The sequence below is a fragment of the Cebidichthys violaceus genome, unplaced genomic scaffold (genome assembly GCF_023349555.1).
Source record: "Cebidichthys violaceus isolate CVI_PGR_0920_01 unplaced genomic scaffold, fCebVio1.0.p SCAF_20, whole genome shotgun sequence".
NCBI classification, from domain to species: domain Eukaryota; kingdom Metazoa; phylum Chordata; class Actinopteri; order Perciformes; family Stichaeidae; genus Cebidichthys; species Cebidichthys violaceus.
The window spans coordinates 5,598,344-5,622,303 of NW_027176373.1; the positions used below are offsets into that span (position 1 = coordinate 5,598,344).

Here is a 23,960-nt window from a genome sequence, read left to right on the forward strand (position 1 = left end):
TACCGTCTCTCCTCTTGGGGATGCAGATAAAAGGTACTGTCTGTGGAAAGAGGATGACAACCAATAAAAAACACAAAAGGGGAGTAAGAACAAAAAACTGCTAATTTCCAAATAAGACAAAGCTATTTTAGTTAACAGTGCTGCCCACTGTTGTCCGTCCCTTAATTGTCACTTCAAAACACTATTTAGAGGAAACAATCCTTTAGTTGACAGGACTAACGGGAGCAGGTGGAACAGAAGAGATCAAGTAGGACAGACAGAATTTGTGTCTTGATTGCTTCGTGAAAATAAATTGTCTGAATTACACAGTGGGGTGGGGGGGGGGGGGGGGGGGGGGGGGGGGTAATATATATTACTGATGCATGACAGTGCAATGTACTGTCTTTGTTGGACACATGCTGGAATCACTGCCACATTAACCCGGCTGAACAGCTGCTCTACATGGCAATGATTCACTACACATGTTATTATAGCAACTGTCAACAGGAATTGCTGTGGTCTGTTCACAGCAGCCTCACCATATGATCACAAATGAGTCCAACGCTGTTCACATACAATAACTTGCTTTGGATAAAACAAACCAACACAGACCACTTACAGTCAAACACAGATTGAGAAAAGACATAAACTGCGAGTCTTCCTGTGAGCCACACTGTACAATAACTTGTATATATATATTTTTTTTCATTCACACCACACGTCCCTACATGAGATACTCCTCTGTTGTTTGTATTTGTATCTCTAACCCTGTTAATACATTTGAAGGCCTTATTGTTAGTTTTAATCTGGAGTAAACATGTGGTGCAACCTGAGTAAACACTGTTGGCTGAGCCAGGTCACTGGGTACAGGGTCTGCATGTACCTTTCCTTGTATGGGTTTTCTCATGAGTGACGACTGGCGATTTCTGTGGTAATTCTGTGATTCTTCGAATTTTCTGGTTTGTCATGTTAAAGTACAATCAGACTCAAATCAAGGGGCCAAAAAAACGCTCAGGGTCACTACAACTTTTGCTATTTGTCCGTCGTTAGATTGTGGACAGCCTTTTTATGTGAAAACATCAAAGGGGGAAGAGAGAGTGAGAAAGCATTTTGTGTTTTCACCTCTACGTAACATGCACAATTTATAGTCGTTTTTCAGTCAGTAAATGGCCTTCCAATTTATTGTACAGTAATGTTGTTTCTGGATAAAGATTTTGAAACAGAATGTTGTTCTTTGTTATTGCAAAACATAACTTGTTGAAGGAACACATCATTTACATCATATATGCCAGACAGGCACTTGGATAGTGCATAATCCAATCAACAATGGTCAACTCACAAATCTAAGATTTGGCATCCTGAGTCCCTAATGTGGTTAAGTTTATGGCAACAAAAACACTTTGGTTACATTTAGGGAAAGCTTGTGTATTTGGTTGCTGCTACAGCTCATGGAAACACATTCATATGTTGTTGTTTTTTTTAAATGACCTGCTGACACATGCGCTAAAGTTCATCTTGACCTATTGGTTGTTGGCGACAACAGATAGACTATTTACAGTATTTACTATAAAGACATGAAGACACTGGCTGCAGTACCAGACTCTCATACAGAAAGTCCATGGCATCTCAGGGTCGTCAACATTTTATTGCTGCTCAGCAGGTTTTTACATACTATTGTCAAGTTTTACAGGTTTATTATAAAACCTGAAGACGGTGCACCCGTGTGATTTATAGATGCTCTGTGCATCAGTTTAGTTGCAGTTCCCTCACTTTCGCCTCCAGCTGTTAGAATCAAAGAAGCCAAACTTTGACATTTAAACTTGACATAATAATCTGAATTGTTGCATCTCTACTTGTTGATATTTTCTGTTGCCTTGAAGTTTTCAGTGATTTTGTGCTCATAGACATACTGAAACCAGAACTTTTCCTCACTCCTCTGTGCTACAACAGCGTGTCTGCTATGGAGGAGTAATTGGAGGACACAAAGGAAAGAAGGGAGAATGGCAGAGAAAAGGAGAAGAGAAGAAAAAAATGTGGACACTTTCTATGTTGTGTCAAAGATTGGATGTCAGTTGGTGACTGCAGGCAAATAGATTGTTTTTATTTGGTTACGTGCCAACTAAAGCTAGTTGCAGCAGATAGTTGAATGTTTCTAAGTTGTGGGGAAAATGTTACAAAACCTTTTCCATATGAATCTGATTGATACCTTTGTCATTTATACGTATGAGGTTGTACATTCCAAGGTTCTTCTCATTCTGTAGATATATATCCTATATTGATGTGCAGACCAACATGTCATCATCCAAATATGAACTCAAGTCTTTCTTTACAGTGATGGAGAGTGGTACGATTGTTTTGCAAAATTAAGTTGAGAAAATGTCACCACAAATGCATTTTAAAATCACTGAGCTCCACCAATGGCTTTGTCTGGGCACTGAATTATCTGAAAGTATTCTTCATTAATGTAGATCTGGATTATTCTAATCCCAAATTTCATACAAATCTGGCCAAACAGAGTACAGTGGGTGGCCCGCTGAATAGTTTAATGTTAATATAGAGATCAATGCCCATGGAACCGCTGTGTAAAAAGGAACCTGTGACCTTAAAACAGACAAAAGTAGGTTGTGGCTGGTTAGAATATATTTGGAGTTCAAAGAGCAAAAGCATTAGGTCATGTAGCCTAGTAGTCAAAGTAGCATTATGAGGTTGTGCAATAAGATATTTTGGGGCAACAATCACTTAAACTAAAATGCATTCTCAAAAACAACCACATCATAGAAGTTACCTTTTTGACAAAAAATGACGAGAACCAGTAAAGCGGTGAGTACAGTGAAACAGATTTGGTGTGACCAGGAGCCAAATAAACTTGTCCAGGGTTCAAACATCACCCTTGATCCTTTCTGTGTGAAGTTTACATGTTCTCCAACTCCCTGTGTGGGTTTTCTCCGGGTCGTCTGTTTTTCACCCACAGTCCACCCACATGTAAGCCAGGTGGACTGGAGATGACGTGTGAGCATGACTGTCTACGTGTTAGCCCGCCCCTGCAGAGGACTGATGATCTGTCCAGGACGCTTCCCTCCCTTCCACCAGTGCATTCTGGGACGGGCCGCTGCCCCAGATAGAGATCAACGCAGCTTGTTTCGCTGCCTTTTGTGTAGCGTGTTTTACAGTTGAAGACTGCTCAAGGCTTCTATTTTGAGCGTAGGAGGTTTTTTACAATGTTTTCAGGTTCCTTCCTCCCAACAGCTTTGTCTGATCTTTTTTACGAGACGTTTTACACGCCAGCACTCCGAGTGAGAGGTCAGGTGTGACGATGAGGTAGTTCTGATTAACTGGTAGACTTGGAAATGTTTTCGGAAAATTTCTTGAGGTGACAGTGGATGAGTGCTGTGTTATGTTGAAAACATTGAAACATCTTTAGGGAACTTTAGCAGAAGAATAACATGACAGCTTATGACTTACTTGTATCATAACAAATATAACACCTTTTTAACTCCAATAACAAAAGGTCAGTTACATATCACAATTCATACCAGTGCATCTCATCCGATTAAACCAGCTGCAGATTTATGACTTGGTTTGTTGTTTGGATGGATGTTCGTAATAGGAAACCTGTATGTCTGCCAGAGCATAAGAACCACCTCAGTACATGCCAGCAGAAACACCCAAAGGAAGTTGACATCCTTTTTTGGTATTATAGGTAATTCAATAAGACATAACATTTCTAATTTTAGTTTTAATATTGTGTTTGGATTATGCAAAGTGCTGACTCATACCGGCAAGTGAAGCTCACACGGGTGTCATCTGTTTGCTTTGTTATGCTAACTAGAATGGGAATTAACCTCTGTTGTTTTAGCTAAACCAGGAGTGTGCTTGTGAGCAAGGCAGAGCGCACTTCTCCAACCAGAGGAGAGAGTCAAACTGACTTCTTCAAGCGTGTAACAAATGGGAGTTGTGAAATCTATTCAGAGCCAATGGCCCAGCTGAGTAAAATCCTACAGCAAATTTCTTGTCACAACATTCTGCATGACACGAGGATCAAGCTGCCGAAGCGGATGTAATTGTAAAGGTCTTTCCAATCTGCTTTATTCCTACCAACACATTCTGCTAAGGTGCTAATAGCGCACACAGTTGCAATCATGTGTCAACATCTGACATACGGAGCACACTCCTCACTCCTCAAGCCCAATCCTGCCACTGCGCACCTCTCTCAGCACTCCCCTCCCTTCAGATGTCCCTGCTTTGGTCCCGATAAGCAGACTTCATCCCAAACATATTATATCTATTCAGGCGTGGGGATTAAGTGTAGATACATGACATTTAGGGCCATTCCAAGGACCTGAGTCAACGTGTAAACAACTCCTACGCTATGTCAGGGAAATATTTATCTTTCCTCATAGAAGTTCTTGAGATAGTGTCAACATTGCTTAGAGGCACAATTACATTTGTGGATGGAAAACTAAGAGTTCTTCTGGAAATACAAGTGTATAATATGAGTAAAGCTGGGAGATGCAAGACTATCATACTGATAAAAATAACAAGCAAGTTCATATTAAAGGAAAATCCTGTGTGTGATCATGTATCATGATGCCTCTATATTTTCTTCCAAAATCATCATCATTAAGAAAGCAAAATTGACAAAGATGAATTCAACAATCATGTGGTTTTTTTTCTGTGTTGTTTCTCAGTAACCACAACGCCATCTCCAGGCTCAGGCCACGCCAGAAGATGCAACGACACAGAGAAGGCCTACTGTGTGAATGGCGGCGACTGTTACTTCATACATGGTATAAATCAGCTCTCCTGCAAGTAAGTTACCTCCTTTTGCTTTTGTATTCACCTCGATAATTTCACTTTCATTGTCAACCTTTCTTCCTTTGTGCCGCAGTTTTAATGAGAACTCCTTTCACGATGTTTTTACTCTAGTAATATTCCTAATCTCACATTTATTTTATCCTGCTGTTTATTTTCCTGATAGCACTTGATTTCCGTTCTTCTTTCTTTTCAGCAGCAGCAGCAACACATCACAGGAAAATGCTGCCAGTCTGCCTAACTACCCACCTGTTGTGTATTTTAACACTAATAATGGAGTGAGGCGGTGGTGTGCTCATCCTTTTAAGTCATGTTTAGTGTACAGGAGGGCTGCCCATGAAAAGCCTTTTTAAAATGTCATGAGTCACTGGTTTAGTAGAGAGCAAATATTTATGCTTGTTAGAGGCCCCCAGTGAGGTAAATAGAATCATTGCTTACATTTGAGGTCCTTGGCAGAAGGGATCAAGACCTGTGTGTAAAGTGCACTGAAGCAACCTTGTATCTCTGATTTTCAGGAAATAACAGGTTGACGTCATCACTTTTTTTAACTTTGAGATTTACATTTCAGTTTGCATTAGACTCGAGGTGAAGAGACATTATTTGGCACAATCTTCAGGTTCAAAATCAACAGTTTTCCTTCTGTTTTTCAGAAAACTGATTTTTAGAGTAAAGTGTGTAGAGATACATTGATTAAATCAGTATTTATTCTCATCATTTAAATAATTAAAAAAAAAAAAAAGTTCCAAATGTGAATATTGGCTGTTTTCCTTAGTCTTCCATCATATTACACTTAATATCTTTGGGTTTTGGACTACAGGTCGAACAAAACAATCTATTTGAATATGTCAACTTGTGCTTTTGGTAATTCTGATGGACATTCTTAGATAGTTTATGTCATTTTACAGACCAAAAGAAATCACTTAGTTCAGACAATAAAACACCAAATATGCACATTATCTCTCGTCATGGTCGTCAAAGATTCTGTTGCATGTTGCTGTTCCACCATATGTCATGATAGCATAAGTCCTCTGGCTGGTTTGATAAAGAACTGAAAGACTGGCGAGGCTTCTGTGCCCAGTTGGCCCAAGGAAGAATGCTCGACAAGCAATGAGGACATGGCTGTAACAGCCGTTCAATACGCTGTATACAAATTGGAGGCAGCAATAACTCAATTGCTGCAGCTAATTCACTCATGGCCGGGGCATGGGTCCAGAAAAGTTGGATAATGCAGTGAAAGCCTGCAGGGATTTGTTGCCCCACAGCCATCTCATTCAATATAGGCCAGGCTTCAGTGGGTATTACTCACTGGCTAAACAAGTCCTGCAGACAGCTAGCCCTACTTTAATGCCCTGCTCCTTCACTTTGAAGTATACATTTTGTTTTAGGGAGACGTCAGGTTAGTACATGACCCGAAGTAAGTAACTCACTCAAGTAAACACATTTTTTTCTGATGATTTCCTTGCCAGTAATGACTTGTAAAAAAGGAATGTAGCCTCATTTGAACATATCAATCATAAAAAAATAAGTAATTAACAAAAAGCATAAACATAAGAATGTCTTAACATTTAGTAAAATCTTTTTTATTATTAGTTATCTAACATATTCTCTATATGGGTCAGGTCTATGGTGTGACAATAGTACGGGGAGTCATTATTGATTTCACAGTTAAACAAGTTTAGTGTTGCAGAATCCTCAACAAGGTGCATTGGGAACTTTAAACAAATTACCTCTGTCTGGGACTTGAGAGATGGGTTGTATAACTCTACTGTATATACAGTATGTAGATTATAACTATAGATCCTGCTTCATGTCTCCTAACACATGGTAAAACCTTCAGGTTTTTCTCTCCTAAATGTTTATTTTTTATCCAAGAATAATAAATAATGACAGTGATTTATTTGCAACTGAAGATAAAAGAGTGGTAATACAGTTTGCAGCTGCACCACTTGCGGACATTTGCACGCTCATCTGATTTTTAAATGATGCAGTGACAGTTTATTTCTTTCATCTTTCAGCCAAGTTTCCTTGGTCTAGGTGATGCTATCCCCCCAGTTAAACACCATCGCTCAGGATGAGTAATTTAATGCTGAATGTTATGGTGCTCCTGGGAGGCGTTGTGTGAAACCAGTAAATCACGAGCAATGACCTTTGTTGGACTGGTGGTCTAGTTGTGAATGTGAGTGGAATGTCGGTGCTCCTAAAAGTGCTCCAACTGCTCATCCTAATGGGATTATAATGAGGAAATATAGTTTGGCTCAACGCACTTGATGGTGCCGATACAGTAGTCTGTGTGCAGTTACAAAAATACATACAAACTACAGGTCAGAACATTTTTCTTGACTCTGATTTATATCTCAAACCAAATTTAAAGAGAGCTGTCCAGTCATGTTTTCCCTTTAAAGAGATCTCCATAATGAAATTGCTGTTTTAGAACTGGAAGTTCAGGAATTTATTTCTTCCTGATTTGACCCCTTTACCTCCCTGCCCTTTGGTATCGGCCATTTGTCACATTTGGAGGTTATGAACACATACCAGGCTCTCGACAGGCACCAGCAGAATAAAGCATATTACCCCATTTTCGGTTTCCTAGGTTTGAGTTATTAATTATATAGCAGTTTATCTACAGATACCTTGAACTTATTTCTTCATATATACTAATGATCATTTCTCTCATCCCCCAAAATATAGACTGAGCTCTATATATTACTTTTTATGTATATCATTTGAAACCTGTTTTTGTAAACATGCCTTTTGTTTACTTTTTTATTTTGACATATCATTGTTTGATTGTTATATTTTGTAGTATACTCTGGGTCACTTTGAGGAGCAGCTTTTTGTTTCTATTGTTTTTCTTTTCCCTTTTTAAAAAAAATGTCTGGACGGTAAAAAAGTTTATTGGTTGTTAAGTGTCTTACCTTATATTAAGTACTTATATAAGTCAATTCATGTTGTTAATAATGTATTAATTCATTTTGAATTTAAATATGATCGTTTGTCCACATTCATCACTGGAGTTGGATCATCTTTGGAAGTGACACATTTTCTTGCTGTATCCATATGGCTTCACTATGACCTTCACCATTATGTTTGAAAGGATTTAAACCCATAATATTTACAGTGCACATCACTTCCTGTGTTTTCCCTTTTCATAACACTTGTCTGCTCCTTCCCAGATGTCCGGATGGATACTTCGGCCCACGATGCTTACAGACTGAACCACTGCGGTTGTACATGCCCAATCCTTTCAAAAGTATGTCCACTTGATATGAGCAGCTGAGAACAGAGACACAGTTGTCACTGGGTTACCTCTGTGGACTCCTGCTGCCCCCCCCCCCCCCCCCCCAGTTCTCTTCTTCTTTCTCCTTCTCTTTCTCCTTCTCAGGTCAACACGCATTGAGCTGTACACGGTGGTGTCATCCATGGGAACACTCTGCTTCTGCTGTCTGTAGTGGTGCTGTTGTTCTAATTCTCTCTCTCTCTCTCTCCCTCCCTCCCTCCCTCCCTCCCTATTCACTTTTTCTTACACATACTCTCCTTTTCACTCCACCCTTGTCTTCTCTCTCTTTCTGTTTTCTTTCTCTTTCTCACTCACCCACCACCCTCCTCCTCCCTCTCTTTTTGTGGCTTTGTTTCTTTCCATCAGGTGTCCAAATGACTTTACTGGTGATCGCTGTCAAACCTACGTTATGGCCAGTTTCTACCGTATGTCAATTTCCTCTTCTGTCACTCTGTCAGACTGTCTTTGTGTCATGCGTGCATGCTGGGTGTAGAGAGATTGCATTAATTTCCTGTTATTACCTAATAGTGTAGCTGCGTCTGTGACTTTCCAATGACTCATTCACAAGTTGGCATAGTTTCGTACAGTCTGTTATTGTGTTTGGTCTGCATGTGATATTGTGTGCCCTTTAACTCGCAGTGTGTTGCATGCACACTCTCAGAATACGAGCTGGAAGTTAGTTTGATAGCAACAAGTAGGCGGCTGAATTTAGGTGCTCTGTGGAAGTTGATTGGCACAAAGTCAGCTGCATGTAACAACACAGTCAAATGGCAAAACACTAAAACCCTAACTTTATCTTACTAACTAATGATGCTTGTTCATGCAATCAGCTGAAAGCATGTCCAATCATATTGGAGCTGATAGAGAGATGGGTTTGAACAATTAGCATTAAGTAATAGGCATGACAAATGACTGAATAACTGTTTGTGCGGGGCCAAGAAGATAAGTCATGTAGGATTTTTCCATAAATATATTGTGAAAATGTGACGCCTTTTAATGTGCATCTATGAGTATGTACATCATACAATAGCCAGCATGACACAATTCCACTCATTCTTGATTAATATGAGTTTATCTTAAAGCATCGTCATGTTGGTGTTCTTGCTCAGTGGATCAATTTATTTAAGTCGAATATACATGCACAAACAGGCACACAGACATGTTTTGTTCACTTTCTAATCAGCCGCTTAAGATCTCAGTTTCATAAACTGCGAATTGCATTTGTTGCTAACTTTGCTTCAGAAGTATAGCAACAAAATGGTGCTCTCACAGCAGATGTCCTCAGCAAAGAGTTCATGTGCTGCACTCGAGTGCCGTGTCAAAAAGAGCTTTGCCTGGGGTAAGAGAAGCCAACCCTGCACCCGTCCACACGGCAACATCAGGAAACACATCCATCAACTGTAAAATGATACCAAGATTAGATGAATCTTTGTGCAGAACTACGGATTGTTGATCTTGCCTTGAAGGTTTTCTGATTTGAAAACCATCCACTATTACCTGTTGATTAGATCTCAGGTAGCTTTGACTCTCTGAGGGAAGCATATATAGCACCAGGTTAAAGATACTGTATGGTAATAATATAGAATTAAATACGAAGCCTGTAATTCAGATAAAAGAAAATAATCTCCTTTTATCAATCTTACTACATATTTGTCAGCGTCATGTCTTTGCAAGCACATGTGGGTCCCATTCGATGTAACATTACAGTTGAATAACTAACTGCATCTGCTTTTGGAGTTGCCTGATGTTGCCTACAGAGTCTCATCCCTGTAGTCTGAGTTGTAGAGCTCACACATACTGTTTGTTGTATGTTGGCTCAGAGTACAATGCGAAAACCCCCTTCTTAACTGCAAGTAATTTTATCTCACATTAAGTCGTAATGCACTGTGCTGAAATTACTTGTTTTTTTGGCAGAGCAGACAGTGGTGTGTGGGAGCTACACAGTTTTCTGCATTCTGTCTAACTTCAGTGCAGCTGTGCGACTGCATCAAGGACATTTATTTCCAGTTCTCATCCAGCCACATGAACACAGAAGAGGCTTTGATTACTTAGTTTACATGTGTATATGTTCAAATCAATAAACGGACTATTTGTAGACTTAGATGGAATATAATATTAATAAGTATGTTTTCTTTAGTGTAAAATCACCTGAAAAGAATAATCGTTTTTTTGTCACTTTAGAATGAGCCATTCCTAACTACATGGAGAGCAGGTCCTCTTCACGTAATCGGTGCTGTGTTTCTACAGTAGCCCAGAACGGACAAACCAAACGCTGGCTCTAGATAGGGCCAATTGCGTTTTCATGTCTTTGCATCCGCCAACGTAGTTCTCCTGCACGACTGGTTTCAGTTGGTTGCAATTTGCAAACTAACCGGTCAACACGTGCTCACTCCCAACTCGTCAAACATCGACGCTCGGTCAATGGCCCTAAGCTTCAAACTATGACGCTCCACGCACCTACATTCTGCTCCTTTAAAAAGATTTGAAAGAACAGAGTGAAAACCATCAGATCTAATGTCCTCTGTCTATGATCAAACTATCATCCATCAAGAACTTGCATGTAATTTTGTATTTTAGGCATCACCGCTTATATTAAAGGCAATTTGAAATTGAAAAGCCTCCACTCCAGTCCAAGTGTATGATGTAATATCATCTCATTGGTTCAAAAATGCACTTCCACGTTAGAAATTTCTGTTTCTGAAAGCCACATTCAAACATGATAGATGTGATGGATGTAGGCTTTAAAGTGAGCTTTATTTTTTGGAAAACTATATTGCAATCGTTAATGGGCCTCTCACATATTTCACATTTTCTACTCAGTTAAGGGGAATAAATCACATATTCTCTCAAAGAGCAGGCACACATGCACACACATCCATGTAAAGACCCACCTCCTGGAGGGGCGTCTCCCATCCCCAGGAGATACCAAAGAGAAGGAGGATGGCTTCTGCTCCTCAGCCATAAGGGCTTGGCTTTACAAGAGCATGTTGTCATAAGAACAGCTGGGACTTACTTCAACTCAAGTAAAGCAAGTGAGCTGCCAGATATATGGACTCAGCTGGTTGGTGCAGCCTCCCTTTGGCCTCACTCTGCCATATGATGTAAAATCTATCTATAATTCTTCTTATTCAGGGGGATTATACCGATACTGTACAAATACACTCCTTTTAACTTGCCTGTTCATGTGATGGGTGTGTTCGGGAACTGACAGTGTAGCATTATTAGAAAGCGGAAAACTGAACTCACAGGTAATCTCAGCAGATGACGCATATTTTCCTCATACATAATGATAGTGGCGTTGCGCCCAACGTGTCCTATCCCCATTAGGAGATTTAGTTTGGTTATGTGATGAAATAGCACTTTTAAAACCTGAAACCTTGGAAAATAAAGTATGGAGAAAGAAACAATACCAAGGGACTGATTTGAGACATACAGTAGATAGAAACTGCTCACAAGAGGAACATCCACAGTCAAACTCAAGAAATGTAGTTATTATTTATATTATATTCATAATTGAAATGTTAGTTGTGTAGCCATGTAGTTTTGTGTAGTGTGGTTTGAAGTGTGTGTTGCATGCTGTGAGTGTGTTCTCGTCTTTACTGACCGCTGACAATTACTAAGTGTTTGTTGTCTCAGTTGCCGTAATGCCTATTTTTGTTTGCTCCACTTTATGTTAGAAGGTGCCACTCTCTTAACCTGGTCTTTTGTTTCTTTTTGTTTTTCTTCCAACTGTCAACCCTCTGCAATGGCAGAGCATCTTGGGATTGAATTTATGGGTATGGAACAATCCGTTTTTCCTCTCAGGCCTAGCATAGCTACTAAATAGATGTCCTTCATTTTGACTTGCTCCCGTTCCGTCTGTGGTGTCAACTGTTAATCATATCGTCCCTCGATTAACCAATCAATCTCTCAGCCGATCATACCATAACTCATTATAATGACAAACCCTCAGCCGATGCAACTGATCCTCATAAATCATTATTAACATGGATGTCATCACCTGCACCTCTCATACATGTGCAATGGAAAAGTAGAACTATTAACAGAGTTTCCCTCTCACTCACAGTAGAATACTTTCCTTTTTGGACTGATTTTTGATTTGTCATTCCGTCTGTAACAAGCATTATGTATCATGTTTGTAGCTACCTGATGTCTTTTGTCATCCTATCCTCTATCCGATCCTTTTAGTCTCATACCTAGTAGTCTTTTCCTTTGATATGCCACCTCTTTTCTTTTTATTCATGTGTGATTTAGTTTCTTGCATCACCCCGTCGTTAGTATAGCAAAATGTAACTTTGAAATGTGAAACACAATACCTATGTTACTGGCTTGTATTACCCTTCAAGGAGTAGATGCTGCGATGTGAGCATGCAATGCTATATTTAGAACCTAAACTCATGTTGTCTTCTATCTGCCGCTAATTCCATCCTCCTTCATTGTTACCTGTTGTTTCCTGCTACCTTTTCCAGAAAAGTGCTTTAATGGTTGAGAGTGTAGAATAAATGCTAAAAGGCATCATTTCACTTCATGTAATTATACGAGTACCTTTTAGTACTGGACCACATTGTGTTGTCATACCAGCAGTAATACCATTTCTGAATATTATTTGATTTACTGTGTCAGAAACAAAAGTCTATCTCAACCTCACACAAGCTCTTCTCTGGTAAAGGAAAAAAAGCTTCAGTCAAGATTTCTCTAGTTTCATATTTAATATTTCATGAACAAATCACTTGCATCACAAATTACTGTGCTTACTGAATGCCTGTGCAGATGAAGACTTCTATAAGTAAATGAGAATCAAAAACATGTCAAACATTGCACATTTCTATATCACGTGTGCATTGGTGCTATACTGCACAGTTTGCAGGTTCTACTGGTCATCCAAACTTTTATAGTATAGTATATAATTTGAAATTACTTCATAGTATACAGTTGCTTAATAGATTAGTCTAACTCTTGCTGAGCCCCTGCCCTCAGTCATGCCGCCTTACTGCGGTGCAGGCAGCAACAGTTTCCGTTGTATTTGTGATTATTAGCGAGGAAAGGTTAGACTGTGAAGAGAGTTGTCAGAGAAGAGAAGATGAAGCTTCATACTGCTCCGCATTATTAAAAGAAAAGATATAGATTTACAGACAAAAGAAGTGGGAACCTGCACCTTTAAAAAACTAATTTTTTTTTCCCTGTTATTTCTCTCACTGTGTGTGTGTGTGTGTGTGTGTGTGTGTGTGTGTGTGTGTGTGTGTGTGTGTGTGTGTGTGTGTGTGTGTGTGTGTGTGTGTGTGGATGCGTCTGTGCATTTGTGGGTGTGATGTTGACAGAGGCAGAGGAACTCTACCAGAAAAGAGTCCTGACAATCACGGGTATTTGTGTGGCTCTGTTGGTGGTGGGCATCGTGTGTGTGGTTGCCTACTGTAAAACCAAGTAAGTCCTGCTGATAAATGGATCAGCTCTTGTCGCATTTCCTTTCAGATTTCTATCAACACCTGCATTTTATTAAGAAAAAATTGTATACTCAAGCTGCTGCCGCACTGTTTGCAGTGCCTGTAATATGCAGCGTAGGTGGGAATAATAGATTAGTGTGTTTACTGTTTTAAAATGTATCCTTTTTATGTAGTTAGATACATAGATATTTTTAATAGTCAATCTAGTTGTTACATCAAGTAAAAAAATCATCACGTTAAATCAATACTTAAGGCATCTAAACAAAAAAAGCGTGAGTGAGAATGACCGAGATTTGCTCAACAGGAAACAAAGAAAGAAGATGCACAATCATCTGCGACAAAACATGTGTCCAGAACATCCCAATCGTAACCTTGCTAACGGACCCAATCACCCAGGACCAGGCCCAGAGGAAATCCCAATGGTAGATGTGAGTTTCTGAAAAGATTCCTAACGTTATTAAAGTAAACGCACACAGATGTACACCAAATGGTTTCATGCTCAGTTATAAAATCAAAGCTTTTTTTCACCTTTTTTTCCATCTGCCAAATCCATTTTTCCCGACACAGTACATATCAAAGAATGTCCCTGCAACTGAACGAGTCATACGGCATGCAACGGAGGGCTCGTTCCCTGCCAGCCATGCCTCTTCCAGATCTCACAACTCTTCCACACGAGCCCATTCATCAACTCACAGGTAAGCATGCACCATACAGTCCTTGTGTTTGCCCTCGTGCCTACCTCAAATTCAGCACTATCTTTTTATACGAATACACAATCGCAGCCAAACCCATTGATTGATTTGGTTAATTGGGTAAATGCCCGCCCTGTGGAAACAGGTGCATGGCTTGTTAAGCTTTTTTATCAAAAGACACACTTCATTGTGAAAAAAAGGACAGAAAAAAAAGGAACCACAATGGGACACGCTGGGGTGTGTGCGTCTTAACACCTTTTTATTTTTCAGACAAGAGGAGCGGACATGGAGCCTGGAACATTCTGACAGCATCCTCTCTGACTCGCCGGGAATGATGTCATCATCCGTGGGGACCAGTAAATGCAGCAGTCCTGCGTGCATGGAGGCACGGGCCCGGCGCGCTGCAAACTGTGGCTATTCTGACCCCCATCGGCCGGGCCTGCAGTACGGAGACTCCTTTGACTCGCTGGGAGACTCTCCGCACAGCGACAGGTGGGAAACTGGGTTTGTCGTGAACATTTTGAGAAGCCTCTAGAGGCCAGTTAGGGCACTCTGAGAAACTCAGTGGAAACTGACACACAGCAGACATGATGAAATATGCTAAGGTAAGCAAGAGTGAAAGACAGTACTTATTTCAATGGGAACTCATACAGTTACTATAAAATCATCCCGTGGCCAGTTTGCTATTCTGATTGGTTAGCGTTCCCTTTCATTTTCCTGAAGCAACAATGTGACATTTTGGGAAATACACTTATTTTCCATGTTGTCCAGAATTGTTTTATCTCTGCATCACAGAAAAAGGTCCAGTATGAGTTTATTCCAGCTTAGCACAGAGAGTAGAAGCAGGAAGAAGCAGTTAGTCTGTCAGAAGTGAGGAAATATGTCTTTCAACAACTCTATATCTATCCTGCGGCTATTTCCATACTGCAGCCACAGAGATATCAATCTTCTCATCTGGGTTAGATTGCAAACAAGCACATTTCCCAAAAGGTTGGAATGCTCCTTCAACACAAACCAGAACATGTCAGCTCAAACACAATTGATTCACTCTAAATAATGTGCTTTCAGGTCTTCAGGCTCTCTACTTTAGTAGTACTTAATGACACCCATGGCCTGACTTTGAACTTGCTTTTTAAGTGCATAAGATACAACCCCTGATCTTCTTATAGGGCCCAATAGTGATCCTCCAAATCCCAAAATGCTCATCCCACTCACTGTTGATGTTTTGAATTGTGTGTTTAAGGTTTGAAAAAAGATGCTAAAGGTTGCGATACATGAGGTCGCCCTGCCCTTTCCTCTCGTATAGCTTATACACAGGCCCTCATTCACCTTTGTTTTAAGTCTTTGGAATCACTATTAACCCTAATGTCTTCCTTCATGGAACCTCAATTATGCTCAACATCAGCCAATCCATTTCAGATGGGTCAGCATTAAAAAAGGTACCATACAATGGAAGCTCAATGGAAGCTGAACAATAGACTAGAAGAAAAAGTGTCCACAAAGTAGACATCCTTTATGAGATTGCTTTTTAACAAGCAAAAAAGTGGTCACATTCTCAGACATGTGGGAAGTTTAAAGTATTTAAACCCTTGCACAAGGTTGTCATACATAGCAAACAATTGATTGTGCAAATGCCCAGGTATCCTCTATTTAAATGTGTCAACGGTTCACTGGTCGCAGGTATGAAGCCGCCTTTCCTTCTCACAAACAAAAAGCGGTAATAAAAAACAATCTTGGTCAAATGCATAAAACTTTCAGTCAACAAGAAGCATCCACTGGATCAGTGTGCATATTGACCTCAGATCATCTGCAGCAAAGGTGCAACTGGATGAGCCTACTGGTACCTTAACAAGGTTCCATTAGCTATGCAGTTTTAGGTACCCAACATTCAGGCCAGCCAGAGGCACACTTGGGACCAGATGTGTACCTTACACACCTAACACATTAACCAATGCTGCAAAATACGTACTTGAGTTGTTTAATATGCAAATCAGCACATGCCAGCTTCAGTCTTGCTTTGACAACTGACCCAAAATGAACTAATGGAGCAAGGAGTTCCAAAGAGGTTTATAGCTGCATGCATCCATCAAATGTTTGAAAATACTGACTATATGACTGACAGAGTGTCCAACAGAAAAAGTGTAAATATGGTATACATAACAGGAACTTAAAAAATAAATAAATGATGTAATGCTGGCAACAAAAGCAAATGATCAGTGCATTAATGACTGTCAAAAACTAACCAGACAAGATTATGTGCTTGAGCTGGAAGGTATCAACAATGTCAGCATACAGCAATCGTGTATGCACAAACAGAGCCTTGGCCAATGAGTTGTTTTGCAGAGCCAGATTGCATAACCAACATCCCCTTTGAGTCATTCCAGGTGACAAGCGCCTCTTCCATCATGGTGACTGCTTCAGCTGAATCAGCAGTGCTGTGGGAATGTCTCAGGCCTGTGTCTCACACGGCATGTTGTCGTTTCTTAAAGGCAATGAACAGTCCATACAAACATTCTCATCCACAGTCAGTGATATGTGACTTATGAGTTGCTTTCCAAGCATGTTGACATTAATGTTCAGTTGGTTATGATTAACCAACTAGTAAGACTGTCAGTCTTGTAAGTAAGTAGTAAGTCTAAGATTGATTTTCTACTTGGAGACACAAGTCAGAAATCGGTCTGATACTGACTCAAATAGCTGAATCGGGTAACGTGACAATGGGCTGATCTGGTTGAAGTTTGGAAACAATGTTTAAGTCAAGCCTGATGTTGCCTTACACATATAAGAATGATCCCAGTCACTTTCACACAGTGAGGCATACATTTTTAATGAAATACTGGTATCGGATTGGTACTCTGTATCAGCTGATACGTAAAGCTCCAGTATTGTATCGGGACTGAAAAAGTGGGATCAGTGCACCTCTAGTTTTTAAGAACTAGAGTCCAAGAGTCATTAGGGGGTTCTGCATCTTCAAGAAACTCTACATTGACTTCAGCATTCAGCCATGGTGCCCACATGGTCATGGCACATGTTTGAACAAAGCTTCCTAACATGACAGCCACAGTAACAATGAGTTAATTTAAAACTGATACAGAGGATTCAAGAGGTTGCACCATAATATTATTGGATTTGGAATAGTATGGTCTGCATAGTGATCAACCGTTACACTAACTTACTAAAAAAAACACAGTGGGTAAAATGCTGCTTCAAACTATTCCTAATATAAATAAAAGACCAGTGAAGTAAAGTGTTAATCTGTTTTCCAAGTAAAAGCCAGACTTGAAAGGTGTTATAAAGTAGGACACTGGGTTGGCTTGGTGATCTTGTTGGGCAGGTTGGTCCAGAGCCTAGGGGTGCAGAGGAAAACAGTTCACTCACAAACAATCTTCAGTATAGACTTAAAGCAGCCAAAACAGCTGCTCCTCCGCTGACTTAAACTGATTGAGCGGCTCAGATATAGACAGGTTGTCGTCGAAAAACTGCTGCAAATGTTGTTTTTAGCATTCAAAACTGTAATCTTTTGTAAAGATAGTCTGTTATGTCCAATTCATGTCTGAATTCTGAATCACTTTTGCAAATCATCAGCATCAACCAATAGGCACCTATGTTTCATAAAAACCAAGGATATTAACAATAGAGGGGGATCCAGAATAGATCCCTGGGGGATGCCGCATTACAGAGATTTCTGTTCTGCAGACAAGAAGAAATCAATTTTGAGCAGCACCAGCACACCTTCTCCCAAGTCATTTTTTTTACCTTTCTGCCTATGAAAGAACTTCTCAAAAAATAATATTCTCTATCCTCAATTCAATTGGAAGTATGTCAATGGTTAGAAAAGTAGCGCCACTATGCCCAGTCTGAAAAATACCTTACAGCAGTTCAGCTAATGGGTAAATCCAAGTTAACTCTATGTATGGAAAATACTTCTTTCCTTTGAATATTTTAGTGCCCATTTACAGCTTGCAAGTAGCTTGGCACTAAAGGTGCAATGTTCATTCAAGTCTTTCTCACTTCTGTTCTTTGCTTTTCTCTGCTTAACTATTTACTCGCCTCTGTATTTACTGCAGATACGTGTCAGCTCTGACGACACCAGCCCGCCTCTCCCCAGTGGATTTCCATTACTCATTGCCCTCGCAGGTGCCTACCTTCCAGATCACATCCCCCAATGCCAGCCATGCCATGTCTCTCCCTCCTGCTGTCCACAACCCTTACCCTCTTGAGGATGACCAGCCGCTGCTGCGCCGCTACCAGGTGCCCCTACACGATGCCCAGTGCCAGGAGCCCTACCGGCAGCAGCGTCGTACCTATCTAAATGACAGCAGGGGCAGCCTGCCCTCCAGCCCCTACCGGCTGGCTAAAGAAGAAGACTATGAGACCACCCAGGAGTATCTCTCCTCTCGGGAGCAACCAAAGAGAAGTGGGTCCAGTGGAACTGGTAGCCGGCGCTGGCGTAGATCCAGACTGAATGGCCATGTGGCCCCACGTGGATATGAGGCATCCCGGGATTATGGGTCTCGAAGCTGCCTAACAGATAGTGAGTCAGAGGAGGACGGGGAGAGCACGCCCTTCCTCAGTATGCAGAACATGAATGCCGAGCCCTCCACCATCTACAGGCCGGTGGACAGTCGGACTTCTCACTCGTCGGGGCGGCACAGTGGGCATGGAAACATGCATACAAGACTTACACACTCACGCTCCAAACCGGACAATACACCCCATTAAAGAGTGAAAATGAACCAACAAAAATCAATATAGTATAGACCTGCATCTATAAGAAATATTTTTATTTTATATAACTGACAGATATTCTAAACAAATGAAATATTTATTTTCATTTTAGCAAAAGTTGTCTACTAGTTAACAGCAAAGACTTTTTTATAGGGAAAACTCTATTTATATGTACATTTTGATTTACAGCATAAAAAGATGTGCCAGTTTTTTCACAACGTAAAAAAATAGAGTAATATTGTGGTGCCTTTTGCTGTATGCCGATGCCAGAGGGCCAGTGGAGGTTTTTGTAGCCTTTCTTATATGGACGCCTCATTTTTTATACACGTTTATGTTTTTTTCCTCTCTGGTTTCCTGTTTTACTTTCTTTCCAAGTTGCATTCTTTGAGGAGTCTAGCCCAACTGGAACATAACCCCTTCCATGTCACGCAATATAAACCACTTCAACATAAAGTGTATGTTTACATTAATATGATTTGCCTGTAGGGTTTATGATTTGGGATCTGATAGAACGCCTGATAAATACAATGTAGATCCTTTTTGCCCTCTGACTAATGTCTACAGAGAGAAAAAGAGAAAGAGAGAGAGAGAGAGAGAGAGAGAGAGAGAGAGAGAGAGATATCATATGGTTGTGTATGTGTGTGTAAATGCCAGTGTGTGTGTGTGTGTGTGTGTGTGTGTGTGTGTGTGTGTGTGTGTGTGTAGGTGTGAAAGCACATGTCAGTTTGCTTGCATGTATTTGTGATTGTTAGATGAATTTCATTGTTTGTTGTGGTGACTTCAAGCATGTGGGTCTACTGGTGTTTCACCAAAGCTGACAGAAGAGTGTGGCAGAAGTTCACTGAATAGTGCTTTATCAGAACAGTGACCCCCAGTGTAGGTGGACAGATAAGGCTGCTGTAGGGTTGTATGTTACGCAGCTCATTGCTTGATGTGTTTGAAGCTATTTTGCCCGTTCCCCAGCCCAGTTAAGTCCCCTTTTTATTTCCCTGCAGGTTTTCCCTCATGTTAGTCTGTTATGAGGCCAACAAACACTGAGCCGCCTGGCACAGGGTGACCCCTGCCATCAGAGGTGATGGCAAAACAAAAAGATTGCATCTGTTTTCACTCAACTCAGCCCCTAGTCCCATGCCTTGTCATCCTTCTGTGTCCCTTCTGTTTTTGTGGCTTGTGTTAAAGGCCACACAGTGTCTCAGGATTTCCACACGCCCCCCCCCCCCCCCCCCCCCCCCCCCTCCCTCTCTCTACCCCTCTCCACCTTAAACCCTGTTCACCCTCTTCCTCAACTTGAGGTCTACCCAAGACTACGGTTCTCAGTTAAGAAACGGCCTGCATGTTAACATACAGCCTACCAGTTCCCCGAACATTCCCATACAGAGAGAAGGAAAGCCAAGTGGAAGCAGCTCAGTGGAGAACAGTGCAGAACATACTAGACAATATAAACAAAATAGCTGTGAAACTTTGGAGGATCATAACAATGCAAAAATATGCAAACTTTCTATTTTGCTGATTGATTACATCATTTTCTAAGAGGTGACTGTAGTGTGTTGTATGAAAAAAAACTATGTGATGCCTATAGTGTAGAATGATATAAATGCATATTTACATTAGTTAGTTTTTAAAGCCATTATGCAGCCATCTTTAAAGTTGTCAGCCTTTCTTGTTCACATACTCACGCCCACTGAATGACTGCGTCCATGAATTGTTTCATCACTTGGTTTAGAACGCTTCACTTTACACGCACTCTTCCAAGTAATGTCAAATAGCATCCAGATAGTGTCTCCTCCAATAGTACTGTGTACTATTCTGTCTTGTTGACAGATCTTGTCATTTCAAATTTATTCCGTAAACGATCATTTGAAAAGTAAACATTTAAGTCCCCTGTCCTCCACTGAAGGAAAAGTAAATATTTTAAAGGAAATTCAAAGAATGTCAAATCCATTTGAAGTGAGAGAGAACAGAGATGTTTCATCACTGTTGTATGTTTCTACCTTGTTAAACTATGCTGAATTATCAGATTTTTATTGGTTTAAAAACTCTTAAAAAGATAGATCTGCAATTCTAACTGCTATATGGTAAATGCACAGTGGTATTGTTATATAGAAAGGTCTTTGGTCACACCTCACTTGCAGATATTTCATTGAGTTTCTCACCTCTGGGTCTAATTTTGTATGTCTGAAAAATGTAAAAGAAGACAGTGCTCCTCTGGTTTAAATGTGATTCTCCCTTCACTTTGCCAGTCCTCTCTCACCGAAATGAGATGCTACCAGGCACGTCCTGCCAGTCTCTTCTGTTTGATTTTATGACCCCACCCCCTCACCTGACCCCACCCTCGCTTGAAATGTTTGAACACCTCTCCTCTGCATGTCCTTGTGGTCACGGTTCGATGGGTGCATGGTAAAAAAGCAGCAGACAATTCTTTTCCAGTCAGTGAAAGTGTATTTCATTTAACATTCAGCAATAAAAAAGACCCTTTCCCACATGTCATTCCTGAAATATGCTAGAAAAAAAGAAAAAAATGCGAGATTGTCATAGATTGTAAAATAAAATGAAAAATGAATCCACCTGTTCATATGAGAAAATAAATCTTTATTCATATCATTTTATGATGTAGTTATTTCTCTAGAAAGCTTTGCTCTTCATTTTGATCTATCTTTTATATTGACTTAATGTGTGACTCTTCTGCAATGCATACAGTACACAATGTGGCCCAGGAGTACGCTCATAAAATCTGATTATGACATAAGTTTCATATAGTGATGTGGAGGTCGGTGATGGATTATATCAAAACTGTTTCACATGGTCGTCGTGATCTCTGAAGTCGTAACTCATACAGTGAGCACATAAAAACAAACACATCCAGCGTGTGAGATGAGCATTGTCACATTATATAACTTTTTTAAAGAAAAAAGTTCAAACTCAGAAGAAACACAGTTGACTCACCGTCACAGGATATATTTTCCTGATCAATTTAAAATTGTGATTATTTCTGCAGCATAAATGCATCTCCTGAGATAAATGTAAATATTTAGAACAATTTCTTGGCAACCATTGTTCAGTAAAGACCAAAGTGTATTTGGAAAAAAAATCTTGAATGCATATTAGAAGAAAAAAAATCTTGAATGACTAATTGACAATTGGCCAACTGATCAAATAAGAAGCCTTAATATATTGAAACATTTAAGAAAAAGAATCTTTATGATGTAAGAACTACGGGCGTAGATTTCATGTTACATGTGCATTTACATTTTCTTAAATATAGATTCTTCATTAATTCTGTATAATTTAAATTGATTGCGCAGTAGTACAGATTGTCCACTAGATGGTGCCGTAACAGCAAGATTTCTAACTCACTCACCAGATGACTTGCCGTTTTGCAGGGGTGAGTTGTCTCTTTACTGTATCCAGTCATATTTAATAGAAACACACTTTATAGATGATAACAGGGGTGTTTATGGGGATGAGTTGGCAGAGCTGGATGAACATGTACTGCTCCTATGAATACAGTTTGAGAGTAAACATGAAAAATCAATAGTTGGCTAAATCCTTCCAGTTTGATATATGGTTAATTATTTTTGTGTCACAAGTATATGATGTTGGTTAACAGTAGCAACTTAATGTCACCCTATAAAATATTACGTAAACCATTAGATGTCAGTTTGTTTCATTTGTTTATTCATTAACAGGATTTAGGGTTAATCTACTGACCACCAAGAGTTTATCGACTACTGTACATTTCAAATGTATCAAACATGATGATTTTGCATTTCACAATTAAAGATATGTTTCTGCCTAAACTGGTATTTCTCTGTTGTGGAGACAATAGGGGACAATCAGGTCCCCAGAATAAGCCCTGTAAATCCAGAGCATTTAGGGTGAGTGAAAACAGATGACTGAATTTGTGAAATTTTGCAAAGTCTGATCCAATGCTATCTTTCTCATAGCACTATCAAAGAAGAATGATGTTCAAAACAAAAACTAATTCCTTCTATTATACTTAACTGTGTCTTTCAGAAGTGAAACAAAATCATCCCATTCATGGAATTTTGCCAACATGTTCACTGACCGTGTATGAATACACATGATTCAGTTTGTCCATTAAAAGTCCTGCAGAGATAATCTTTACTCTCTGTGAGACTCAACATATTTCATATTTTAATTATTTAAAGAGTGGGTGACATTTGGTTGTCTTGTGGACATAAAGTAAAACCGTAAAGTAAAATGAACACTGGAGTAGTACTCTTGATGTCTGTATGATGGTAATACTTTATCCTCTACATGCTTCCTATGGAAAAACAATGATGTCACATCAGGTTGGTTTATTGATTGATTTATTAGAATCAGGCAGTGAATGGCAGAGGCAGACCAACTACCCTTTTTCAGCGTTTGTATTTATGTTCACCATTGGGTGGCGCTGTTTTATTCTGTATTTAGATTTAAGATTACATTTGGGAACAACAACCACAACAACAGAAAAGACACACAGGACATATGATTTTAAAACCCTCTCAGCCACTAAGTCATTTTTTTCTAATTTTAGTCAGCCTGGTCACATGTAATAATAATTCATGTAGAACTTCAATCATATTTTCACATCTCTTTTCAGGAAAAACTGGGCTATTATATGTATCCTAGAGTGAAGTCACATAGAGTATAAATATGTATATTTTGGCTCATGATATTTGCTCTTCTAGGCCTTGGTGAACAGGGGGAAAACAACAATATAGCCAACACAGATCAGAAACATTACATTTTTTCCTGTCAAATCACTATTTGTTTTTTCTCTAAAAAGATAGCCATGCCATTCCTAAAAGCAGGTCCTGTCTGAAGTGACACAGAAGGCCACATCAGAGTGGAGAGACTGCTTCACCTGCTGGACTACCTGCCATGTCCACAGGGTCGGTGTTCACATAAGACCCTAATTATTCATTCAAGAAGCCAAATTAATGTATTTTTCTATTTTTATTAGCAAATTATTATTTGTTCTAAAGATTATCATTATTAAGATGTATGATGTAGATACATATTTTT

At 39.8% G+C, this 23,960-nt stretch overlaps 1 protein-coding gene across 2 annotated transcripts in view; it reads left to right on the forward strand.

Annotated features, from left to right (window-relative positions):
* nrg2a (neuregulin 2a) overlaps positions 1 to 21,530 on the forward strand; it is a 67,901-nt gene extending 46,371 nt beyond the window's left edge. For both annotated transcript variants that reach the window (XM_068715833.1, XM_068715834.1), the window contains exons 4-11: positions 4,668 to 4,788; positions 8,435 to 8,493; positions 11,821 to 11,844; positions 13,387 to 13,489; positions 13,814 to 13,937; positions 14,077 to 14,204; positions 14,472 to 14,693; positions 18,269 to 21,530. In XM_068715833.1, the coding sequence (XP_068571934.1) occupies positions 4,668 to 4,788; positions 8,435 to 8,493; positions 11,821 to 11,844; positions 13,387 to 13,489; positions 13,814 to 13,937; positions 14,077 to 14,204; positions 14,472 to 14,693; positions 18,269 to 18,923 (1,436 nt within the window). In that variant the 3' untranslated portion in view covers positions 18,924 to 21,530. The remainder of the gene's footprint in view (positions 1 to 4,667; positions 4,789 to 8,434; positions 8,494 to 11,820; positions 11,845 to 13,386; positions 13,490 to 13,813; positions 13,938 to 14,076; positions 14,205 to 14,471; positions 14,694 to 18,268) is intronic.
* The last annotated feature ends 2,430 nt before the right edge of the window (positions 21,531 to 23,960 follow it).